The sequence below is a fragment of the Callospermophilus lateralis genome, chromosome 3 (genome assembly GCF_048772815.1).
Source record: "Callospermophilus lateralis isolate mCalLat2 chromosome 3, mCalLat2.hap1, whole genome shotgun sequence".
Taxonomy (NCBI): Eukaryota; Metazoa; Chordata; class Mammalia; order Rodentia; family Sciuridae; genus Callospermophilus; species Callospermophilus lateralis.
The window spans coordinates 107,281,999-107,305,142 of NC_135307.1; the positions used below are offsets into that span (position 1 = coordinate 107,281,999).

The following is a 23,144-nucleotide window of genomic DNA, read 5'->3' on the forward strand; positions in this document are numbered from 1 at the left end:
TTTCTTTGTTTCCACAGATTCTCTTGCAGATGATAGCAAATAAACTGGAACAGTAGGACTGGGGAATGAGGAACAAATTTGGGCTATTCAGGCTATTTGGTAGATAATGATTGAAGCCTTCAGTTTACATATTCCCTCAAAAATGGCTCCCCTCACCCCTTTCCTTACTTCTCAATGCTGGAGTAGCCATTGAAATCCAAAAAGACCTAATTAGTTGTATTTCTTTTTCCTTATTTCACTTTTATTAGCTAAACTTCCAGCTATTTAATTTCCCTATGTAATCTCAATAATGATGAAAGCACTAACAAATAAAGAACTAATAATAACTCTCTAAATAACAGTCTTCTTTTTCAGATGGAGTGTGTGTGAATTGGTTGTTTGTTGTGTCTTTTAGAACCTCTCCCATATGAAAATATTATATTCAGTGCTACGATTTTTGCAACAGTAATTCCCCAAACCTATTTTAATCTAGAATTTGAAGTGTACTTGTGGTGAGTACTATTTCAGTTATAATATGCTTAATATTTTCTTCAAATTTGCTTAATGCAAAGATAATGCAAGAGTAAGGAAAATTTTAAGTTCCTAATTTTGAAAATCATCCCACATGGATTTACCCTCATAGAAACTGCCCTACTGTTTTATGTGTTACTTTCCATATGTGCGAATTTCTACATAGTTTTGGATGTCGTACATTTTATGTTTTGCTACTTTTATAAGATTATAGCAAATATTTTTCAAGTTTCTATATAATCTTGGTAATGATCAAGAATGCCTTTTAATAGCTTCAAAACATTTTTTTTCATGGTGGATAAAATATGAGAGATAAGGCAAAGCCTTTTTTAAGGAAGTGTGCCTATATTTGCTTAAGAGAAGACATGATTCTTGATTATTCACTCCCAGGCATTCTGTTGTAGGACATAAGGCCATTGCTCTCTGGGTCCCAAGGTCGGGCTAGGGACTTACAAATGTGTCTTTTATCTTACATGCCTCTTAATTGGGACAACTACCTAATGATGACTTGTTTAAAAAGTATATTTTCTAACTTTGTAAAACCTGTTTGTGAAAGACAGGTGCTCACAGACATTGAATAACCTTTAACATACTTCTCCAGGATTTAGAAAAAACTGTAGTTTTAATCTCCTTTTTTCTCAGGAACACTTAACCACTAAGCTGCATCCCCAGACCTTTTTTTTTTTATTTTTTATTTTGAGACAAGGTCTTGTAAGTTGCTTAGGACCTTGCTAAATTTCTGAGGCTGTCTTTGAACTTGTGATCTTTCTACCTTGGCCTTCCACGCTGCTGGGATTACAAGCATGCATCATGGTGCCCAGCAGTCCCCTCATTTTATGCTTTGGATATAGTTGTTACTCATTCTTTGTGTATTTAAAGTTTAAAGAGACAATGTAGCTGGGGAACAAAGGCGACAAAGGAAAATGTAATGTGTTCTAGCTCCATCATTGGTCCAGATTTCATCCTTAGGTCTGAAATTTAGATTAGATAGGAACTTAGATTTATCAGCCCAGTTGTAACATTGTATTCTGTTTTAAGAGGTAAACCAAGAAAGTAATAGCAGACAGAATCCTTTAGCACCTAGCAGGACATACAGTCCTAGCTACTTGGGAGACTGAGGCAGGAGAATCACAAGTTTCAGACAAGCCTGGGCAACTTAACAAGAGACCCTATCTAAAAGTAAAAAAAAAAAAAGCTGAGGATGTAACTCAGTGCCAAAGCACCCCTGGGTTCAATCCCCAGTACAAAAAAAGGGGGGGGGGAATTCTCTAGCTTCCCACTAAGTTAAAAAAAATTTTATTTTAAGATGAATGACCACATATATAATTACGTTTAATTGGATCATAGAAGTGTTTACTCTATGCATGGAGGTTATAGAGTGTTGTCAGCTTTATAAACTTGTATCATAGGGGATTGTGCTTATAAATCAGGTGATAGAATTATTAGTAGTTTTTCACTTTTCTTTGGGAAAAATTATATGCTGTCTTTGCCATTTTTGTCTGATCCTTTACTTGCATATATACTCATTTGTTTTAATCCATCTCATTAGCAACAGCTCATTGTAATTATCCATCTGTTGCACTGGCTGCAGTGAGCTGTAAGTGCTGCTTGATTTTATTGTACTTTTGAGATGTTGACGTTGATTTTGATCAAGAAAAGGCCCTTGTTAAGTAGATTCAGAGCACTGTGAATTTGAAGTTAAAGTTTGTTCATTTTATAATCTCTGATCGCTCTCCTTTTATTCACTTTGTATTACATGGATAACAAGCTTTTAAAGGTTTCATCTTTTAGGATCTTATTCTAAAAGTGAACAAGATATCTTTTGTTTTTAGTTAATTTAGTTCTATTTACATATGATTTTTTCCATATATATGTTAATATTCTATGTAGTACATGTATGAAGACATGAATTAGTGTGAATATACTTTGTATACAACCAGAGATATGAAATTTTTTTGCTCTATATGTGTAATATGAATTGTAATGCATTCCACTATCATGTAAAAATAAAAAACATATAAAGTAAATACACATACATACATACATATACGTGCACTTTTTTTTTAAGCTTTCACTTACCTCTAAATGGAAAATATGATACATTGTAAATAATAGGCAAGATCCGAAGAATCAGTTTGATGGCAGTTTTGGTGCAGCATCATTGGAATGTAGTTGTAATTTTTTCCAGTGATTAATTCCCAGTGATTTGGCTGTGTGATTTTTTCCATAGCAACAGTGTGTGAAATTAGGGATTTGTTTTTTATTTTGTGTTCATTTTTCAAAGGACTCCAGTTTTCCTTTCACCTTAACTGAAACAGGCCTGACTCTAAGTTGCCAAAGTACAAACAAGGAAATTCCAGATTTAGGAAGGTGATGGTGACTCATACTAGAGGGGTTTTCCTGCTTTGAAGGTATGATTTCTTGGAAACAATAGACAGAGCAGAGGAGATGCAACTGGTTTCATTTTTGAACAGTTTGGTTCTTGAAAAGGTCGTGAATTAACGGTGGGGACTGAATGAAAATTGCAGAGGCCTTCTGAACTTTCATCCCCCAGGAAAGGTTGGTTCACACAAATAAAGCCCTTTGTGAACAGAGATCTTATTGATGGCTAAACATGTGCTCATTGAGAATCACTAAAATCTTCAAGCTCATTGCTGCTTCCAGATTGAGTAACACTTGAAACACATTTCCTTTTGAAAATGCAAGATTTGCAAAAGAAACATGTCATGCATTCACTTGGCCACTTTGTCTCTTGTAATCAGATTTAAAATTCTCAGTGCTTCCTAGGTGTTTCACCATATGTTATTTGAGTCGTTATAGCTATATTATCACTTTATTTGCTATTTCTGTCTTTCTTAATACATAGTCATTACTATTTGGTATATAATGATTTATTTTGCCCTTTATTTCCCAAGGATATTTTAAGGGTTAAATTAGATTAGATTTGAATTCTATAGGTTCAAGTTCTGTGAGACTCTCAAGTATTAGACATCATTTAAAACTATACTTAACTGGGGCTGAGGGTGTAGCTCAGTAGTAGAGCACTTGCCGTGCATGTGGGAGGCCTGGGGTCAACACTCAGCACTGCAAAACAAACAAATAAATAAAATCATACTTTACTGTTATTCTATTTGTCATTCATTTTTATAGACTAAGAAAAATTAGTAATTCCTTCTTAATTTATAGAATTAATTTATATAAGTTTGTTATCTCTTGTTGGAGTGATAAGCTTTTATGACTATAGCTATCATATGAAGAATGCCAAGAGTTAAATTTAATTCAGTAGCAAGTAGGAAATTCTAAAACAGTGTAAAGCCATTCAGCTTTTTCATCAGGAAGTGATAATGTGAATCACTGTTGATTTCTACCATAAATGGAGGTTTTATTTACAATTTTCTACTCATAGACTAGAAGAATCAAAGAAATCTTAAAACTTCTAGTCCTTCTTCAGGTGTCTTTTTTAAGGGTAAGTTATATTTGCAGACAACTTGTTAGTCCACCTTAAAAAAAATTTCTCCATTTCCTCCTCTATTGGACTTAAATACACCAATATTTGACTGCCAGTAGTCATTTCACACTTGTTAAAATGTTATCTAAAGTTACATGTAATGTGTTTTTCTTTTCTAACTTTAGACTTTATCATCTTCAAACTAAAAAACAGACCATACATTTTAATATAAACAAACAAAAAATTAAACATTCTAAGTATGTGCAACAAAATTGATATTTGGTAAAAACAACTTTCAAACTTTCAGAATGTATATTTACAAAAGAACACTGTCTTAACCTCCTCTTTCAGTCTAATTTTGTTTATTTATTTTTATTTATATACGACAGTGGAATACATTACAATTCTTATTACATATATAGAGCACAATTTTTCATATCTCCAATTGTATACAAAGTATATTCACATCAATTCGTGTCTTTATACCTGTATTTTGGATAATAATTATCATCACATTTCACCATCATAATAACCCCATGCCCCCTCCCTTCCCCTCTAACCCCTCTGCTCTATCTAGTGTTTGTTTATTCCTCCCATGCTCCCTCTCCCTACTCCACTATGAATCAGCCTCCTTATATCAAAGAAAACATTTGGCATTTGGTGTTTTGGGATTGGCTAACTTTACTTAGCATTATGTCTAATTTTATTTTTATTCTTACACACTTTCTCTGAGTTTTTCCTTTATTTTGGAAGAACAGTAGTTTAAAGCTTCAGTCTATGACTCATTTTTTAATACTTTGATAATCCATTTTTCTAATTTGAGATTTCAACTAATTATCATAAAGTCAGCTACCCTAAAACTTCATTATTCTCCTTGTTTAAAATAACACACACAAACACACACACACACACACACACACACACACACACACACACAAGCAAAATGTGTCAGAGATAATTCCCAAACTGTCAATATGTATCTATAATGTGTCTTCATTGTTAATAATAAAAATCTTGAGTAAGGAAGTGAATGTAGCATTTTTTTAAAGTGAATTTCAGTATCTGGGAAACTTTCTGGAATATTTCAGAAATGTAAATAAACAAAACACATAACCCATATTCTGATAGCCTGGGATCGCAGATGTTTCCAAATGTTCTTTTGAAACAAAGTACATGTTTCTTTCTTTTAAATTGTAAAAGCAGAGTGTTAAATTTCTGCTTCTTAAAGTGGGTCAGAGGGGATTAATAACTCATGTTGAAATATATGCAATGCTCTTAGTAAACCTGGCCTTGAAATCTTGCATTGCCATCATTCGTGGTAAAGCTGAATGGCCCCCAAATCTGATCCCCCCCACCCCCATGATTCTCATTACTATAACTGAGTTGGACTTTGTACAGAACTTCAGTGGAAACTAGGTGTAGAAGAGCTCAGTTGATGGTTTCTACTGTTTCTCCACACTTGACTTTCCTGGGCAAGCAGCAGACTTTCCCAGTGAACCAAGAGAATCCCAGAAATCTGTGTTGTCCTAAGCCACAGTACCCACAGGGCAAAATACATCAAGTCACAGCTTGTGTCGAAGGTCAGGAGAGCTGGCTAGCCTGAGTGAGTTCCCAAGGCCAAGAGAAATACTCTTTCCCACACTCTAGCAATGGTATCCTTTTACACATTCACAAACCCAGGGGCAACCTCTCTGTTCTTTTTGGGTTGGGAGAAGGTTATGTTATTTACATCTGTTGACTAATTTGACTTTAGTGTAGAAGAGTTTTGTCTGTCTGTTGCTTCTCCATGTTAAGTGGTTTTTAATTTGTAAAGTGAAAAAGCAGAGTTCTGCTTATTCAAGTTCCTTTTTCCTGTGAGTTCTGTCATCAGTGGATTTGGGCCAGGTTCAAAGTTTCCTTCTCTCTATTCTGCTGGCTAGGCCCTTCCCTCCAGCTGCCTACAGCTGCACCACTGGTTTCTGAGAATTACCTGATAAGCAGTTCTCTGGGTAAGTGCTTGCCCCATTCCCTCACTAGGCCTCATTGCCAGCTCTCCTGGCCTGTGGGTCACCCCAAAAATGCAGACCTCAAGTACCACTTTGCCTCCTTCTCAGAGGTACAGGGCAGAGCTCCCCTCCCCTTCCTCCCACCTCAAGGGAAGGAGTGATGGGTTTTCCTCCTTCTGTCATTGAATAAAAAGTAAGAACTTTGTCTTTTCAACCCCTGTACATCCCATCTCCTGATAAATTGCAACTTCCAACATAGTCACTCACCACCCCCACACAGGTCCTCTTTATGTATTGAACTAGGGTAATAGTGCCTGCTTTTCTCTCCCTAAATCTTCTAAGCCACCTTTTATCACTAAAGTTTGGATTGATATTTCTACTACCATTAATGTATGTATCCCTCCATAGGCCAGTTTTCCAGATAGCTTATATTTGCTTTTAAAAAAAACTTGAAAAACATCAGGCATATAAAAGTATAGCTAATACAAAACACTCCCCAAACACTCCCACCATTTGGTTTTAGAAATAATAAATTATAGATAGAACCAAAGTTCCTGTGAAACCTCCTCGTCTTTTTCTCTCCAGAGTTATCCTTAACTTATTAATAGTCATTCTTGTACACATCTTATATTTCAATTACATATCTATCTATATCTATATCTATCTACCTATCTATCTATCTATCTATCTATATATATATATATATATAATGATCCTACTCTAATTACATATGGCATATATATATATATGTACATGGAAATGTTAAAATGATATAGACTTTGCTTTTGTCACTTTTTATATTTTTAAGAAATGTTTGTATGTATCTGTTTTTTTTTTCACTTAACATTATGTTTTTGTTTTTGTTTTTAATTCAGCCATGTTGATAGATGTGGCTTTTGTTCATTACCCCACTCTTTATATACTCTTTATATACAAGGTACTCTCCTACTGGTCGACAATTTAGTTGTTACCAATGTTTTCCTATGACCTTTAAAGAACAGGCATCCCCAGGAAGACATGGACATTCTTGTTTGTGTCTCTTTGGGAAACTGTGATCTTTAAATGCCAAAATTTTATTGTAACCCCTTTTTGTACCAGTATTTGTGAATCAGGGTAAATTGCCACATCTATCTGAGCCTCAGTTTTCTTAGCCACAAAAAAGACTACATTAGACTAAACAATCTCTAAGGTACTTTCCAGGCCTTTAATTCTATGATTCTCTTTCATATTTTATTTCCAGCCTTATTTACATAAATAATATATAATGGTTTCGAGCAACCAGTTAGTGTAAGAATCAATTCAGATAAAATAAAAATCTTTTAGTGCCGGGTTTAGTGATGTACACCTGTAATCCCAATGGCTCAGGAGGCTGAGGCAGGAGGATTGAGAGTTCAAAGGCAGCCTCAGCAACTTAGCAAGGCCCTAAGCAACTCAATGAGACCCTGTATATAAATAATATACAGAAAAGGGCTGGGGATGTGGCTCAGTGGTTGAGCAACCCTGGGTTCAATCCCCAGGTATCAAAAAAGAAAAATGAAAAACTATTTTAAAGAGTGTTTTTTAATTCAAAATGAAAACGGGTTTGGGAATGTTTTCTTACAATTTGGATTCCTGTGTTATTGAATAGATAAATATTACTGAGGAAACTAAGTCTGCTTTAAATCACCAAAAAAATTAATGTCGGACATATTTGAGCAACATAGAAACTGCTTTGGAATCTTGTTTCCTGACTTGGATGTTGACTTGTGTTGCCAGCTGGGTTGGCTGCACGTGGCTTGGTGGGTCACAGATTGCTTCATGAGTCAGGATGACTCAAGGCTATCATTTTGAACACGAATTATTGTGTTATGTGCTGCCAAAAAAAATTGTGATCTTTCAAGGGGTATAGAAATGTGAAGAGCTTTTTGACCCTAAATATAATCCTTTCAGAAGCAATGTTTCTTTTTAAGGTTATCATTTTGAACATGAATTATTGTGTTATGTGCTGCCAAAAAATTGTGATCTTTCAAGGGGTATAGAAATTTGAAGAGCTTTTTGAGAGCCCTAAATATAATCCTTTCAGAAGCAATGTTTCTTTTTAAGGTTATATACTCCTTAAAAATAAATTGTATCCTCACTACCAAGACAAGCTGTGGTTCTTGCTACTCTCTGCATGAGAGTCACCTACTTTTCAGTTTCTAATCATTCAGGGTGGGGAGACAAACAGGCGGGCTAGAGGACTCTCCTGGCTGTAGCACAAGATGTCATGCATCTGCTTGGGTTCTTCATCATCTTTTTTTTTTTATTATTATTTTCTGATTCATTACTGACACTAGACAAAATTATCCTCAGAGAAATACTACAGTTTATTGCTAAATGTAATAACATTCATGACAGACTCGAAGTGAAAACTGTTATGATTTGTTCATTTCTTATAGCTGTGAATATAAAATTTTATTAATTAGATTTGAGTAATATTATAGACTGATGCCAGCTGCCTTTCCATTCTTGCTGTTTTTAGCAGACTTTTGGATTGGGGGAATGACTGAGCTCCAGGGATAGGCCTTGATTAGTCCAAATTTAGCAATAGATTTAGATTAATTCAATCTTGGTAACTCCCTGTGGCAGTGATTGGTTCAGGAATTCAGCTTTTACCCCACAGAACATGGCATTCCCAAGGTTAACATCCAGAAATGAGAGTTAAAGGAAAAATCATTTGAGGCTTTGGGGAAAAATGTTCTCACTTTTAGGAGAGAGGCCCAGGAAAATGATCTCTTTTCTTCTTAGTATTGTTGTTGTGGTCAGGAACTGCTATCAGTAAGAGAATAAAATTGATACCGCTAGGAGGACAGAGCCTAAGAGAGGCACAGAAAAATGAGCCAAAACTATTAGATTACACCCTGAACCCCAATTCACCACTGAGCTTGTTATATGAGTCAGCAAATTACCTCAAGCTAGTTTGATTTGGGGTTCCTGTTATTCACAGCTAAAGGCATCCTAATTGATATGATTTTACTGTTTATTATTCTTTTAACCCCTAGAGTAGCCTCAGAAAATTGCCTTTCTTTAAATATTAAACTTAATGTTTATTGTTAATAATACAAATATTATTGTCAATTATAGTGTAACCTTATTTTCTTTTTAGAACAAGATTTCTTAGCATTCTAACTTGTTACTTTAATATATTAAGAAAACTGTATTTCCAAGGTTGTTTTAGCCATCTTCACACTTGGTAGTATTTAACCTTCATTTAAGTATGTATTTAACCTTTAAATGTCTACTATATACATGTTTCTGTGTTAAACTTAACTTTCAAAGAGAATATGGCTGAGGGGCTGAGGTTGTGGCTCAGAGGAAAAGCGCTTGCCTAGCATGCATGAGGCACTGGGTTTGATCCTCAGCACCACATTAAAAAATAAAATAAAATAAAGGTATTTTGTCCACCTACAACTAAAAAATAAATGTTAAAAAATAGAGAGAATATGGCCTTGCTTAATTTGAGAGAAATTGAAGAGCAATATGTTAACAAACCTCACTAACACAGGATTAAATCACTGTAAAAGCCAGGTATTGAGGCAGGGATGGACATGGCTGAGTGAAGAGCTGAGGAGAGAAGGGAGAGAACAGCATAGGTGGAGTGACATCCTTAGGCTACAAAGTGAAGTGATCACTCAAGAAGAGGAAAGGAAGTATGGAGCTCACTGAGAAACCAAAAGCCTAAATTAAAGATTTGATGATGCAGTGCAGGAAAACAGTGCATCGAGTGGGAAAGATTGAAATTGCCAGGCTCAGGAAGTTAAATCTCACATTCTTAATTCACCTTCTTTAATGTGTACTGACTCTACTACAGAGATTATTGAAAGTTACTCTGGCAGAGGCATGTAGTAGGTGAATTAGACCAGGAAGAGGTTGGCACAGTGTTCTGGGAAGCCATTACCAATAATCCACATACAAAGTGACAAGAGCTATAGGATACTAGAATTTGAATTCTACATGGAATTTCTGAGTTCCCAGAGCTGTTCACACACATCTAATTTATCTAATTAGATCCTCTTATCCCTTTTTATGGATGAGGATACAGAGGTATAGAGCAGTTAAATAATCTGTCCCAAAATTGTCAGTGATGGAACCTAACCTATAATCTAAGCCTTTTGACTTTCCAGTTCAGTGCTTTTCAATAATCTTAATGTGTTCCATTTTTAGTGAAATTCCTTCATTGTAAAAATGGTACCTCTTTTAGGTTCCTGTTTGCTTTCTTCCATATTTGCTAACTTGACTTGTGCTCTACAGCACTTGTTTGTCGACTAGCTCTTGAAAGCAGCATAAATAAAAAAATCTAAATGCCATAGTTCACACTTACAAATATTAAAGCTCTGACTAGTGTGAAGATAGTTAAATATTACCATCTTTTAGAAATTCCTCAAATAACAGAAAGGCAATACTTTTAACAAATATGAAAGTAAATAAGTAAAATAGGTCAGGAGAAAGTTTCTGAAATGGAGAGTGAGACTTTAAGGGAACTTCAAAATGACTTCATTGAATGAAGGTAGTAAAGTAGTTGCCTTTGATTCCTCAATTATGGGCAAATCAACCTTGAAAGACCTGGAAGTACCATTTTAATAAGTTAGAATAAGGTAAGTGTTAATCTGAACGTACTTTTTTTCTTTTTCCTCCATCACTGGGGATTGAACAACCCAGGACTTTGCACATGCTAGGCAAGCACTCTATCAGTGAGTTACATACATTTACAGATCTTTTATATTATTTTGAGACAGAGTTCACTAAATTGCCTAAGCTGGCCTTGAACTTGTGATTCTTCTACTCAGCCGCCCAAGTAGCTGGAATTATAGGTGTGCACCACCTTGTCTGACTTGAACAGGCATTTTGATTTATATATATAATCTTTTATTTAAAATGTGAATGAGTTATGTTAATGATGAATGTTGGACGTTTGTCCTTTAAGTTATTCTTCAGGTATGCTCTAGACATGTTGAAAGTTATGATTTCCTCCTTTCTTGGTGGTTTTGTTAAAAGAAAAACTTTAGACAAATTAAACTTAATGGAGTTTAATTGAGCAAAGAGCAGTTCATGAATTTGGCAACTCCTAGAACCAGGGACAGGTTTATTGAGATAGGGACTACAAAGGGGAAGTGACATACAGAAAACAGAAGCAAGGTACAGAGATAGCTTGATGGATTAAAACTTGGCATTTGCCTTAATGAAACCTGAATTGACTAAAGCTTGGCTGCTATGATTGCCTAAGACTCAATTATTTGTTACAAAGCAAATTCCTAAGTTAGGTTTTTCAGTTTGTTTAGTACTGAATTAGGTTGCAGTTTCAGATACAAGGACTGGAAAGGAGGCTTTTTCAGGCCAAATTTAGTTTGATTTCAGAAGGTTAAAAAAAAAAAAAAAACACATATCATGGACTGGGGCTGTAGCTCAGTGGTAGAGTGCTTGCCCTGAACGTATGATGCACTGGGTTCGATCCTCAGCACCACATAAAAATAAATAAAGATATTGTGACTCTCTACAACTAAAAAAAAAAAATTAAAAAAAATACTTATACTTTAAGAAAAAACATATCATAAAATTTGCACTTGGCAGTTTTTAAGTGTACAGTTAAATGGTATTAAGAAACATTTATTTGGGGCTGGGGATGTGGCTCAAGCGGTAGCGCGCTCGCCTGGCATGCGTGCGACCCGGGTTCGATCCTCAGCACCACATACAAGCAAAGATGTTGTGTCTGCAGAGAACTAAAAAATAAATATTAAAAAATTCTCTCTCTCTCTCTCTCTCTCTCTCTCTCACCTCTCTCTCTCAAAAAAAAAAGAAACATTTATTTGAGTACCTCCCATGTGTTGAGCACTGTCCTTGTTGCCACCAAAAGGAGGTAAGGGTAGAGGAGGGTCTCTAAGAGGGTCTTTTATTACACCAGATTTGGAGGTATGTAAAAAAGATGAATCACAATAAAAATCATTGTTTATTCCGTCTGAAATTAGTGATGGTAACAATAAATTCTGTGAGATTCTAGCAATAACATTTATGCTGTGGAAGTAAATTTTTGTCACCACCGCAGATACTGCAGTACTGAGGGAGGTACCTTAGAAGTAATGTGAACCATGTAACCTGGAGATATTGGGTATCGGATTGTATTTGTTAGTCCATGGTTATCAGTGAGGGGAAAGAATGATTAAGAGGCGACTTTTTAGATTAGCCTGAGTGTGATTTTTGTCTTTGTCAGGATTTACAAGAGTACCTAAAAAGGCTCTCTAAGGGAAAAGTACCACTAAGAGAAGAAGTGGGGGGAATCCGATTGGTTTAAGCCTGTGGTATTTAAAGCTGGAGCTGAGAAGCAGCCTCTTTGGGTACTTTCAGTCTCTAGATGAAGGAACATACCTATTGAAGGCCCTCACCTCAAATGCAGTTAGTGTTCAAAATAATCTAGAAGACGCATAATTTACATGTTTTTTTTTTTTCAAAATGTCTTAGAAACCACTGTGCAGAATGCAAAAGAATAGAAAAATCTAAAACAAAGCTGAATAGCCAGATGATAAGCATTTAGCAAATTGCTACTGGATTGTATTCACCAGATGATATGCTCGGAAAGCTAATTCCTAAAATATGACAGAGCATGCTGATAATTGTTAAAGTCTATGGCTGTGTGGTTTTTTTGTAGTAGAAATCCATAAATAAGTTTTGAGCTACCAGAATGAGGGGAAGTATGTGAGGGAGAGGTTGAACTTTTGAAGTGTCAGAGCCCCAAAGGACTTTCACATGGCATCTATCAGGCTCTGTTGAGCATTTCATAACTCTGGCTTCAGGTTAAAAATCATCTGGAAAGCTTTTAAAATGCTAATGCCCAGGTTCCACCCTTAATATGTTAAGACAGAATCTGAGACTACAAAGGGGAAGTGACATACAGAAAACAGAAGCAAGGTACAGAGATAGCTCGATGGATTAAAACTTGGCATTTGCCTTAATGAAACCTGAATTGACTAAAGCTTGGCTGCTATGATTGCCTAAGACTCAATTATTTGTTACAATTATTTGCAATTAGAGAAATGCAAATCAAAACTACTCTTAATATGTTAAGACAGAATCTCAGAATTTGGGGAAGGAGGCAGGCCTAGTCATGAGGTATTTTTTTTTCTTTCTTTTTTCTTTTTGTGTTTGTTTGTTTAAGTTCTGCAAGTAATTCTGAAGTTCAGCCAGGGCTAAAAACCATTCTGACTTTTTACTTCTAAGCAGTAATCTATGGGGACGTTTATTAAAATGTATATAAAATGCTTGCTAACTGTATAAAATGCCGGCTTCCCTCCCCTGCCATCAAATAGGCTGTTTTGTTTCTTCTTAGTTGCAGGTTCCAAAGAAAGAAATGAAAAAAGATGAAGAGAGACATTTTAGAGAGGTCCCATGGCCTTCTTTAGGAAAGGATGGGGGTTGAGGGGTAGGAAACATTGTTATTAAATGTATTTCAGGAAGTAGAAAATATGGCATGTTCTCTATCTAAATTATGTAACTTTGCAGAATGTGGTCCATTTGTGTCAAAATAATGAGGCATATAATACGTTGCATTTAACATGTGTGGGAATTCTTTGCAGAGTAATTAGCATTCCTTTCTTCAGCCTGTATTCAGAGGAAACATACCATTCACACCCTCTCTGTGCTCACATTTTCCAGTGCGTTGGAGAGCTTTCTTTTCAATAGAAATCTTTGTCCTCTTCCTAATAAGACTTGGATTCGATTTGAAGAAACTTAGCATATCCTTCTTTGTTTTTCTGGCAGGAATTGATTTTAAAATCAGAACGATAGAACTAGATGGAAAGAAAATTAAACTTCAGATATGGTAAGTACTGGAGGTAGGGGAAAAAAACCACACACACACACACACACACACACACACAGAGTTTCTATTTTAATTGGGAATTGAGAGTGGGAATTAAAATGTGAGTTATAATGGTTTAAAGGCATCTTATGATAGCCAAAAGATCTTTTCTTTATTGAACCAAGGGGAGATGGGTAAGTACTTAGCATCCTTCAAAGGTATATTCAGTAAGAGTGGGAAGGTGAAGCATGATACAGTTAACTCTGGTGGCCAGAAGAGATCTGGGAGCTCATTCTTCCCAAGCTCTAATTTTATGCAGGAGGAAACTAAATCCTAGAACATGTATTTTACTTATTCATTGCAGTTATTACAACTATGAAATCAAATAAGGCAAAATGTCAAGTAGTACAAACCCTGAACAGAAAATACAGAGCTAGGCTCTAGCCACAGTGTCTCTAAATCAAGGACTTGGGCTTATTGCTTCCCTTCTTTATTACCTTTATGTCACTATAAAAAGTATCTGAGACAATTAACTTATAAAGAGAAAAGGTTTATTTTGGCTCACAGTTTTGGAGATTGCATTCAAAGATCAGGCAGACCCATTAGTTGCCATCCGGAGGGTAACAGATGGCAGTGTTAGGGAGCACATGGTAAAAAGCAAACCGATCACTTTGTGAGCCAGGAAGCAAGAGCAGGGAAGTGTCCAGGGTCCCACAGTCCCTGTCAAGAGATTCTCCCAATGATGCAAGGACCTCCTACTAGGCCCCACCTCCTACAAAAGGTTTCATTTTATACTATGTTTTTAATAATTTTGTACATGAAACAAAACTTAATGTGTGGAATTTCGCACTTGTATGTTGGCACTTATGAGTTTCTTTGTTGTTTTGTTTTTTTGAAATTTGGGATTTCAGATTTTGGAACATTTTGAGTTTCAGATTTTGAAACACTTCAGACTTCATAACTTCATCCTGTAATACATATCAGTTTTATTTTTACGCCTCACACGTCAGATAGAACACTAATCTCTAGGGTATATAAAGAACTCAAAAAGCTAAGCACCAAAAAAACAACCCAGTCAATAAATGGGCCAAGGACCTGAACAGACACTTCTCAGAAGAGGATATACAATCAATCAACAAATTTATGAAAAAGTGTTTTTCATCTCTAGCAATTAGTGAAATGCAAATCAAAACTACCCTTAAGATATCATCTTACTCCAGTCAGAATGGCAGCTATTATGAAGACAAACAACAATAAGTGTTGGTGAGGATGTGGGGTACATTGCTCATACATTGCTGGTGGTACCTCAAATTGGTGCAGCCAATATGGAAAGTAGGATGGAGATTCCTTGGAAAACTGGGAATGGAACCACTATTTGACCCAGCTATCCTTCTCCTCTGTCTATACCCAAAAGACTAAAAACAGCATACTACAGGACACAGCCACATCAATGTTTATAGTAGTACCATTCACAATAGCTAAACTGTAGAACCAACCCAGATGCCCCTCAGTTTTTCTATTTCTCCTTTGAATCTCCGAACTAGGATAGAACTAGAATATTTTATTGAAGCACGCCTCCAGCCCTTCTTTAACTGAGGAGGAGACTAGGATTTGGAGTGGTTACGTTAATCTGAAGGGGCATATTGCTGGGTTAGTGATAATGCTGGGACAACCATCCAAATGTCCTGGAGCATGGTGTCAACTTCATGTAGTAGGCTAATCTAGTGGTTCTCAGTATGTTTCATTAGAAAATACTGTGAAGGTTCCCATAGGCTGCCCTTTTCCTCTATTGGTGTTTAGTAAGAAAAAATATTTTAAAGATATAAAAATAAGTTTTAAAGAGGGCAATAAAAAGAATTTCTGATTCTATGTTAAGGCAGTCCTGATCATAGCAATAAGGAATGTTTCTCAGAGTCTGTGGGTGATTGGCTAATTAGAACTTAGTATAGAATAGCTACAGTGGTTTAGATGCAGTTTGTCTCCCAAGGATTCATGTGTTGGAAGCTTGTCCCAAGTGTGACTGGGAGAAAATGGAACCTTTAAGAAGTGGGTCCTAGTGGGAGGACCTTAGGTTACTTGGGGCATTGCCCACAAAAAGGGAATACTGGTCGGTCTCTTGAAGTGAGTTCTCACAAAAGCAATTTGTCAGGAAATCCTGAGCCTGACCCCTGACTCACTCTGTTTTCCTGTCCTTGAGATGCATAGTCCCTTCCTCCTGAAGTGTTCCCTTTACTACCATCCTCCATGATATGATGCAGCTAAGGGGACTGTCACTAGAGCTGAGATAGTGTTTTTTTTAGCCTCCAAAACTGTGAGCTAAATAAAGCTACCCCACTTGGGCTTGTGCACGTGACGCCCCCCTCCCCCAAGTTTCGTGGTGCTGGGGATCAAACCCCGGGACTTATACATGCTAGGCAAGTTCTCTACCACTGAACTATATCCCAAGCTTAATGAATCAATGAATCTCTTTTTCCTTATGAGATGACCTGCCTTAGGTATTTTGTTATAGTAATACAAAATGAACTAATATAGTAGCCAAAACATCATGGCCCTGAACTGTTATTACTCTCAGCAGAAAAATAGTCTCCATTCAGACTTCACAACCTACATTTAGTGTAGCAGGGTTTCTTTTCCGTCCTTACTGCAAAGCTGTTTCTAAATTAGTAGTGTATGTAAAGAAAATATGGTTAACCTGCTCAAAAGTGCTTGACATCTTTTGCTCCCATGATTTGTTTGCTGTATGCAAAACAAGTGCCCTGAGTATCTAATCGGTGAAAGAATGACAAGATAGGGCTTATCAGGCATTGATGTGAAACTTGGCCCTGTGCTGTACAGCTGAGGCCTAAAATGCTTGAGTCTTATTCAAGCTTTTTTAGTGGCAGAGATGAATCCCCAGCCTTCCTGAGCCTGTATCTGCTTTTGCAAATGAGGATGACGTAATACTTTCACACACGCTGGGCTGTAATGGGCATCATGTGAGCACAATGTGAAAGTATTTTGTAAGGTATATATAAATGTTAAGATATTTTGGGCTGGGGATGTGGTTCAAGCGGTAGCGCGCTCACCTGGTGTGCGTGTGGCCCGGGTCCGAGCCTCAGCACCACATACAAACAAAGATGTTGTGTCTGCCGAGAACTAAAAAATAAATTTAAAAAATTCTCTCTCTCTCCCTCTCTCCCACTCTCTCTTTAAAAAAAAAAAAAGAAAAAAAAAAGATATTTATTGTTTTTCATTTACTGTATTTCCCTTGGTTCTTCATGTATTTCCACAAATGCCTCTTTCTCCCTTCCAATTAAATTGTACAATTTAGTTTGAGTAGCACAGGGAGCAAATTAGTTCTGGCTGTAAGTGGCAAATATGAGAATATTGATTTCACAAATATTAAGAAAATTTGACTTCTTTTATAGGATTACTAATAATTAATAACTGTGTGTGTGTGTCTGTCTGTCTGTCTGTTATCTGTCTATCCCACCACAGTGCTGAGCATTCATTGAACCACAGGACCCTGCATATAATAGGCAAGCACTCTACCACCAAGCTATACCCTGGCCCATCAGAATATATTTTAATGATGTGCCACCAGACAAAAAACAAGAATATGTGAAAGCTTATATAACTTTGAAGTGTTCATGTTTGAAAGTCTTTGAAAACATCATCAAGAATGATGTGTTGAGCTTCAGGCTCCCGTGTAATCATGGACTCCACTGCTGAAAATGTTTTGGGGGAGATCTATTTTATTATGCTCTGCTGAGCAGAATGCACACAGTAGTAAATCCAGTTCAGTTGTTTGCTTTGTACAGAAGTCACACGTTCAGTCAAGAAAGGAAAATGCCTTAATCATTAAGCACTTATAAGAAGGATTATTGCTACCTCTGAGAGTCTAAGAATTGAAAACTATTCCCTGTTCCCTCCCACATGTATTTGACTATGCCAGTTCCTAGCAGGACCTGTGTATTTTTCTGTTGCTGCTTTTATCAGCAGGGTCCAAGGTTTTCCTCCAAGTCATTTGAGCTTCTGACAGGCTCCTGTGGCCACCACTGCCTCCAGCTCACAGATGCACAGTGGGCTCTCTTTGTGTCTCATTCTCCTCTCCCTTGCGACCACTTCACTATGAGAAAACCAGAATTCCATCTCCTCCAGTGTGAGGCCTTTCCTCGGTGATGCTGTGATGACTTTTAAAACTGCTCTCTCTTTTGTTTCAAATTTTAGGGACACAGCAGGTCAGGAAAGATTCCGAACAATCACAACAGCATACTATAGAGGAGCCATGGTGAGTGTGTTTTAGGGTTTTATAACTCTTGAGGTGAAAGTAAAACATGAATATTCATTTACTCTTATTATATGAGTCAAGCTGGAATCTAATTCAGTGAGAGAAAATAATTTTTTTAAATGTGAAAACAAGATATTTTAAAAGGTTTTCGGGTGATGTGTTAGGTTTAATAACTATATTTTGCCATTGGTCTTCATAATAATCAGGCAATTAGCTTGTAGATATTCTAGAACTCTTCTGCATTCTGAGGTGTTCATATATTTTTGAGATTTTTTTTCCCTTTTATTAATACCTCATGACAATCTCAGTAGACCACAGGCCCCGTGACTAAGTGTCTATTTCTTGACCCCTTGGTCACTCAGCCCTGCTGCCATCATCCCTTATCTCTCACAACCTCCTCCCCGCAATCCCCTGCTTATGGCTTATTTCTCTGGTGTCTCCGTGACCAACATTATACCAGCTGGTCAGGAAGTAACTGAATGATCCAAGACTCTTTGAGACTTAGAATCTGGTGAATCTTTACTGCCAGGTCTTTCTTTGCTATATTCTGGCCTTATCCATGTTATCATAACTTTATCACTTGGTTATTTTCCACTCTAAAATGCCTCATCTCTTCAGTGCATTTATATTGCTTGACTCTGGGCAAGTCATGTGTGGTACTGGGAATACAGTGGTGAATAAGGCAGCTTAGAAGCAAAGTTGTACTGAACCATGCCTAGAACCTCAGGCCCAAATCAGGGCTTTATCTCTGGCATTTAGGCCTAAGCCAGAGGCTAGAGGTATAGTTTATTGATAGAATGCTGGGTCTCACCCCCCCACACCCTCCACACCCCCAAAAAACAGCTAAGTAAATGAATTAGGCCCAAGCCCAAGTTGAAGCCTTGAATTATGATGAAATTCAATATGCTTAGAGTCTTTGAAGGTTGAACAGTTGAGCTCATAGAGCCCAACAAAAGATTCAGGAGGGGACTGAAACAATCTGATATTTTACTTAGTTTAGTTTGTGGTGACTGAAGGAGATAATGTAATGACTGATGTCTAGACAATGGTACCTAAGGAACTTCTAGCCCTGTCTACATCTTTGGCCTCATCTTGTGCCCTATTCTCAGTAGATCTATGCATTGTTGCCCAGTTGTCTTTCTTTCCCTCCAGTGGGCTCTGGGCCTTCCGTTCCAGTACGATATTTTTATTTCTGCTATTTGCCCCAGGTACCCATGGGCTTCCTGTCTTCACCCTATCCCTAACCCCTTGTTCCCAGTGTAAGTCTATTCAGTCCTCAGACCTTGGCTTTAATGTCATTTTATCAGAGAAATCTCTCACTATTCCAGCTTTTCATTCAGCTTAAGATTACATCCCTGACATGTGAGCTTAGAGCTCCTCATGCTTCTTCATAGCAACTATCAAAATTATAATTAATTGTTATTGGTTCATTGTCTGTTTTCTTTGCTAGCCATCCCCGAGAGGAAGGGAACTTGACTATCTTATTCATTGCTATTAGCACCTAGTATTATTATATTAGGCATATAATGGATGCTCACTGAATATTTGTTGAATGGTGAGCAAATCTAGCATGTAGAATCAAAAAATGGTCTGAGGATATAGATTATGAACATGTTAACTTGCAAATGTTAGATGAACCTTTTAGAAATACCAGATGTGGGATCTTTAAAAATGTGATGACAGGGCCTTTCATTACACCTGCATAACAAATACATTATATTTTAATTGTTGATAATTTACTTAGAATAAATGATGACATTTTGATCAACCTATATAAAAAATTTAAAGCAGTGTAGTCTCATTCTTAGTGGAGAACTAAGAAGCAAAATGATTTCTACTTGGAATGGAAGTGATTACCTCCTCCTTTTAATTTACCTTTATTTTAACTTAAACTTGCCTTCAGTTCCAGTTGGTGCTGATTGTTATCATGTGAGGTCAGGTAGAAGAGGTGTATTACCTTTACCACAATCACTAATTCATTAAAGGTTAACAATGAAGATAAAGAGTATTTATTTACATGGTGAAGCAATGGAAGAATTTATTTTTCTCTGTACTTTTCAAATACATTATGAATTCCTTTTTAAAGAAAAAAGGAACAAAAGGTTTCTGGAGGGTAGGAGTACATTGACATTATATACTATAACTTTAAATATATGAAGTACTATATAAAGACCTTTGTTTCCTCTTATAGGGAATTATGCTGGTGTATGACATCACAAATGAAAAATCCTTTGACAACATTAAAAATTGGATAAGAAACATTGAAGAGGTATGTATGGAAAGAGAATGATGATACTGGAGAGGATTCCTGGTGAGTGCTTACTATATAAGGCCCTCTCTGTCTCTCTCTGAGGCAGCCAGGCTGCTGAGAGAGATGTAGGGCATAGGAAGGCTAGTCCTTCTCTCTGCACTCCATGAAGATCTCTGGTGCTGCCAATCTGATTGCTGTGGGTTGTAGACAGAGGAGCAATTTCACAGAATTTTAAACTTGGGCCAGATCTTGGAAATAATTTTATCCTAGTCCCCATTTTATTCATATAGAAACTGAGGCCAGAAGGAAGTGACTCGCCAGTGTTTGCACAGCCTTTAAAAAGGAGAATCAGAATTAGGACATTTAATTCCCAGTTTTATCAATTCTACCTGCTGTGTGACTAGCTAAACTATATTTTTACTCTGGCAACTTTTTCCCTTCATTTTCTCCATGTTAAATGAAGATATTTGAAATTTGGCTTATTTCCAGAATACTTTGACATTTCAGAAATCGTACTCTGAAATAACTTTGTACACGTTTATATTAATCCACATAAATTTATTTTTTAAATAGTTCGGAATCCAAAGAATTTCTCCACTGGATCACTATCATGTTTTTCTGTCTTGCTTGGTCTCCCCTCCCCGCGCTTACCGCCCACTCCCACCCCATGTCTTTATGTACAAAAAGCCATGAGAATGATGACTGGGAACCTATGGGGAAGGAGTTTATATAGGCTCTAAGCTGTAGCATTCCCCTCCTCCCATCTTTAACTCTTCTCTGAATCAGGCCTTGTGTTGAATGAAAGATTATTTGTCTTATTATTAAATACATTGATGTGTTTCTGACAGGTTAGGATTTTCCTGTTGAATAGCTGTGATTTTTCTCAGGCTGTTTTTATAGTGTACTATTTTCTTCTTGCAGCATGCCTCTTCAGATGTTGAAAGAATGATCCTTGGTAACAAATGTGATATGAATGACAAAAGACAAGTGTCAAAAGAGAGAGGGGAGAAGGTAAATTTGAATTGAATAAAAGTTGGAATCTACTTACATTAAGTCTTCATTTTCTTAATATTACTTAATTATTGATCTAAGTTTTTAAAATATGTGTTTTAATTCTTTAGAATGGAGTCAGCAACAAAGAGATGTAATCCATACTTGAATGGTGTGAATTAGTATTCAGGATCCAACTCCTTATACTGTGTCGTCATGACTCACTCCTAAAGAATTTGCTAATGTTTTCTGGGAGATACAAATTGATCCTTTTTAAGATTTTCTGCAGCTTAGAGTTCAGGCTGTTTCTTCCAGATCTGTGTGAAAAACCCAGTTTTGAAGTTAAAACAATTTGGAGTGGGGGGGAAGGATAAGTAGAGTTTCAACAATCATTTTCCAGTTTATTTTATTTTCTAAGAATATTCTATCAACACTGGATTTAGGCCATTATGAATAATATTTTTGTAACTGATGAAGCTATAGATATGTCATTTGTAGGCTTTTCTGTTTAGTGTCCTATAAAGCAAAGATTTATATTTTGTAGCTTTTTAATTCTATGGCATTTTCTAAATTAACTTAAGAGGTTTCCCTTTTTGAGTCCTGGAATTTTGTTTTATCCTTTTTCTTCAGGGATACATGCAAAATGCATTTTGTTTTTTAATCTGACTACACACTTTTCCCCTAAAAACATTCACTTAATTTTAGTGTGGTAAATGAACTGGGGAACTCTTTGAGAGTAGATGGAAATATGGAAGAATTCACAATTCTTCTAAATCAATAGTATAAACCAGTTCATTCTAAAATAATTAAAAGTGACTTGGAGGGCTGGGGCTGGGGCTTAGTATTAGCGCACTTGCCTGACGTGTGTGAGGCATTGGGTTTGATTCTCAGTACCACATATAAATAAATGAATGAATGAATGAATGAATGAATGTATGTATGTATGTATGTCTATCAACAACTTCAAAAATAATTTTTAAAAAAAGTGATTTGCGGAATTGTACCTTTGTAGAAAACATAAAGGATAAATGAATCCCAAGTTAAATGGTAAGAATGGGAATTCATCTCATAATTTTTCTTGTCTGTACATTAGAGAACCAAAAGTTTAGTAGAACAAAGAGAAGTACTGACATTGTGTTTTAAATGAAAGTTATGCCACTTTTACTATTAAGTTAAATTATTAAATTTCAAATGAAATAGAAGAAAGCAAAGAAATTTGAGAACAACAGGAGTTCTATAATTGATAACCTATTTGGGGGACTTTGAAAAACCTAAAAAATATAAATATGTTCAAGTCACTTTCACTGGATTTAAGGTTTCTGTTTGCCTTTCAGTTAGCAATTGACTACGGGATTAAATTCTTGGAAACCAGTGCAAAATCCAGTACAAATGTAGAAGAGGTAAGAAGAAAATTTTGGTAATGGCACCAATGCTTTATGTGCCCACATTCAAGTGATTGATTCTCAAAGCCTTGATGTTTTCTGACCAAGTGAAAAAGCCTTTTGTGAGCATTTCTCCATATTGTGTACTGTGACTTTCACATGGTATTTGGGTGGCTGAATTTCTAACATCCAGACCTCACACAGATTTTTTTTTTAAGATTGTCAATTAAAATTTACCAAATAGGAAATAGAAGTTCAGTTTAAGTTCAGTGTAATCCTTTGGGAAGCTGGAAATTCTGGACTAGCAGGCCAAGAGATGTCTTTTGTTCATGTGTCATCATTCATGTCACCTTGTAGTAGCCTGTAGCAGACAAGTTAAATTACTTTCATGTCTGTATTATCCCAAGAGAGAATAAAACTGCTATTTTATTGAACAGATTCCCTTTTTGTACACAGTGAAGTAGGTTAAGCACAATACATTGTAATATTATGACATTAGGT

At 36.3% G+C, this 23,144-nt stretch overlaps 1 protein-coding gene across 1 annotated transcript in view; it reads left to right on the top strand.

Annotated features, from left to right (window-relative positions):
• The window catches only part of Rab8b (RAB8B, member RAS oncogene family), a 65,414-nt gene that overhangs the window by 35,479 nt on the left and 6,791 nt on the right, over positions 1-23,144 (top strand). The window contains exons 2-6 of the mRNA XM_076850904.2: positions 13,711-13,771; positions 17,960-18,020; positions 20,212-20,289; positions 21,193-21,282; positions 22,596-22,661. Of these exons, the coding sequence (XP_076707019.1) occupies positions 13,711-13,771; positions 17,960-18,020; positions 20,212-20,289; positions 21,193-21,282; positions 22,596-22,661 (356 nt within the window). The remainder of the gene's footprint in view (positions 1-13,710; positions 13,772-17,959; positions 18,021-20,211; positions 20,290-21,192; positions 21,283-22,595; positions 22,662-23,144) is intronic.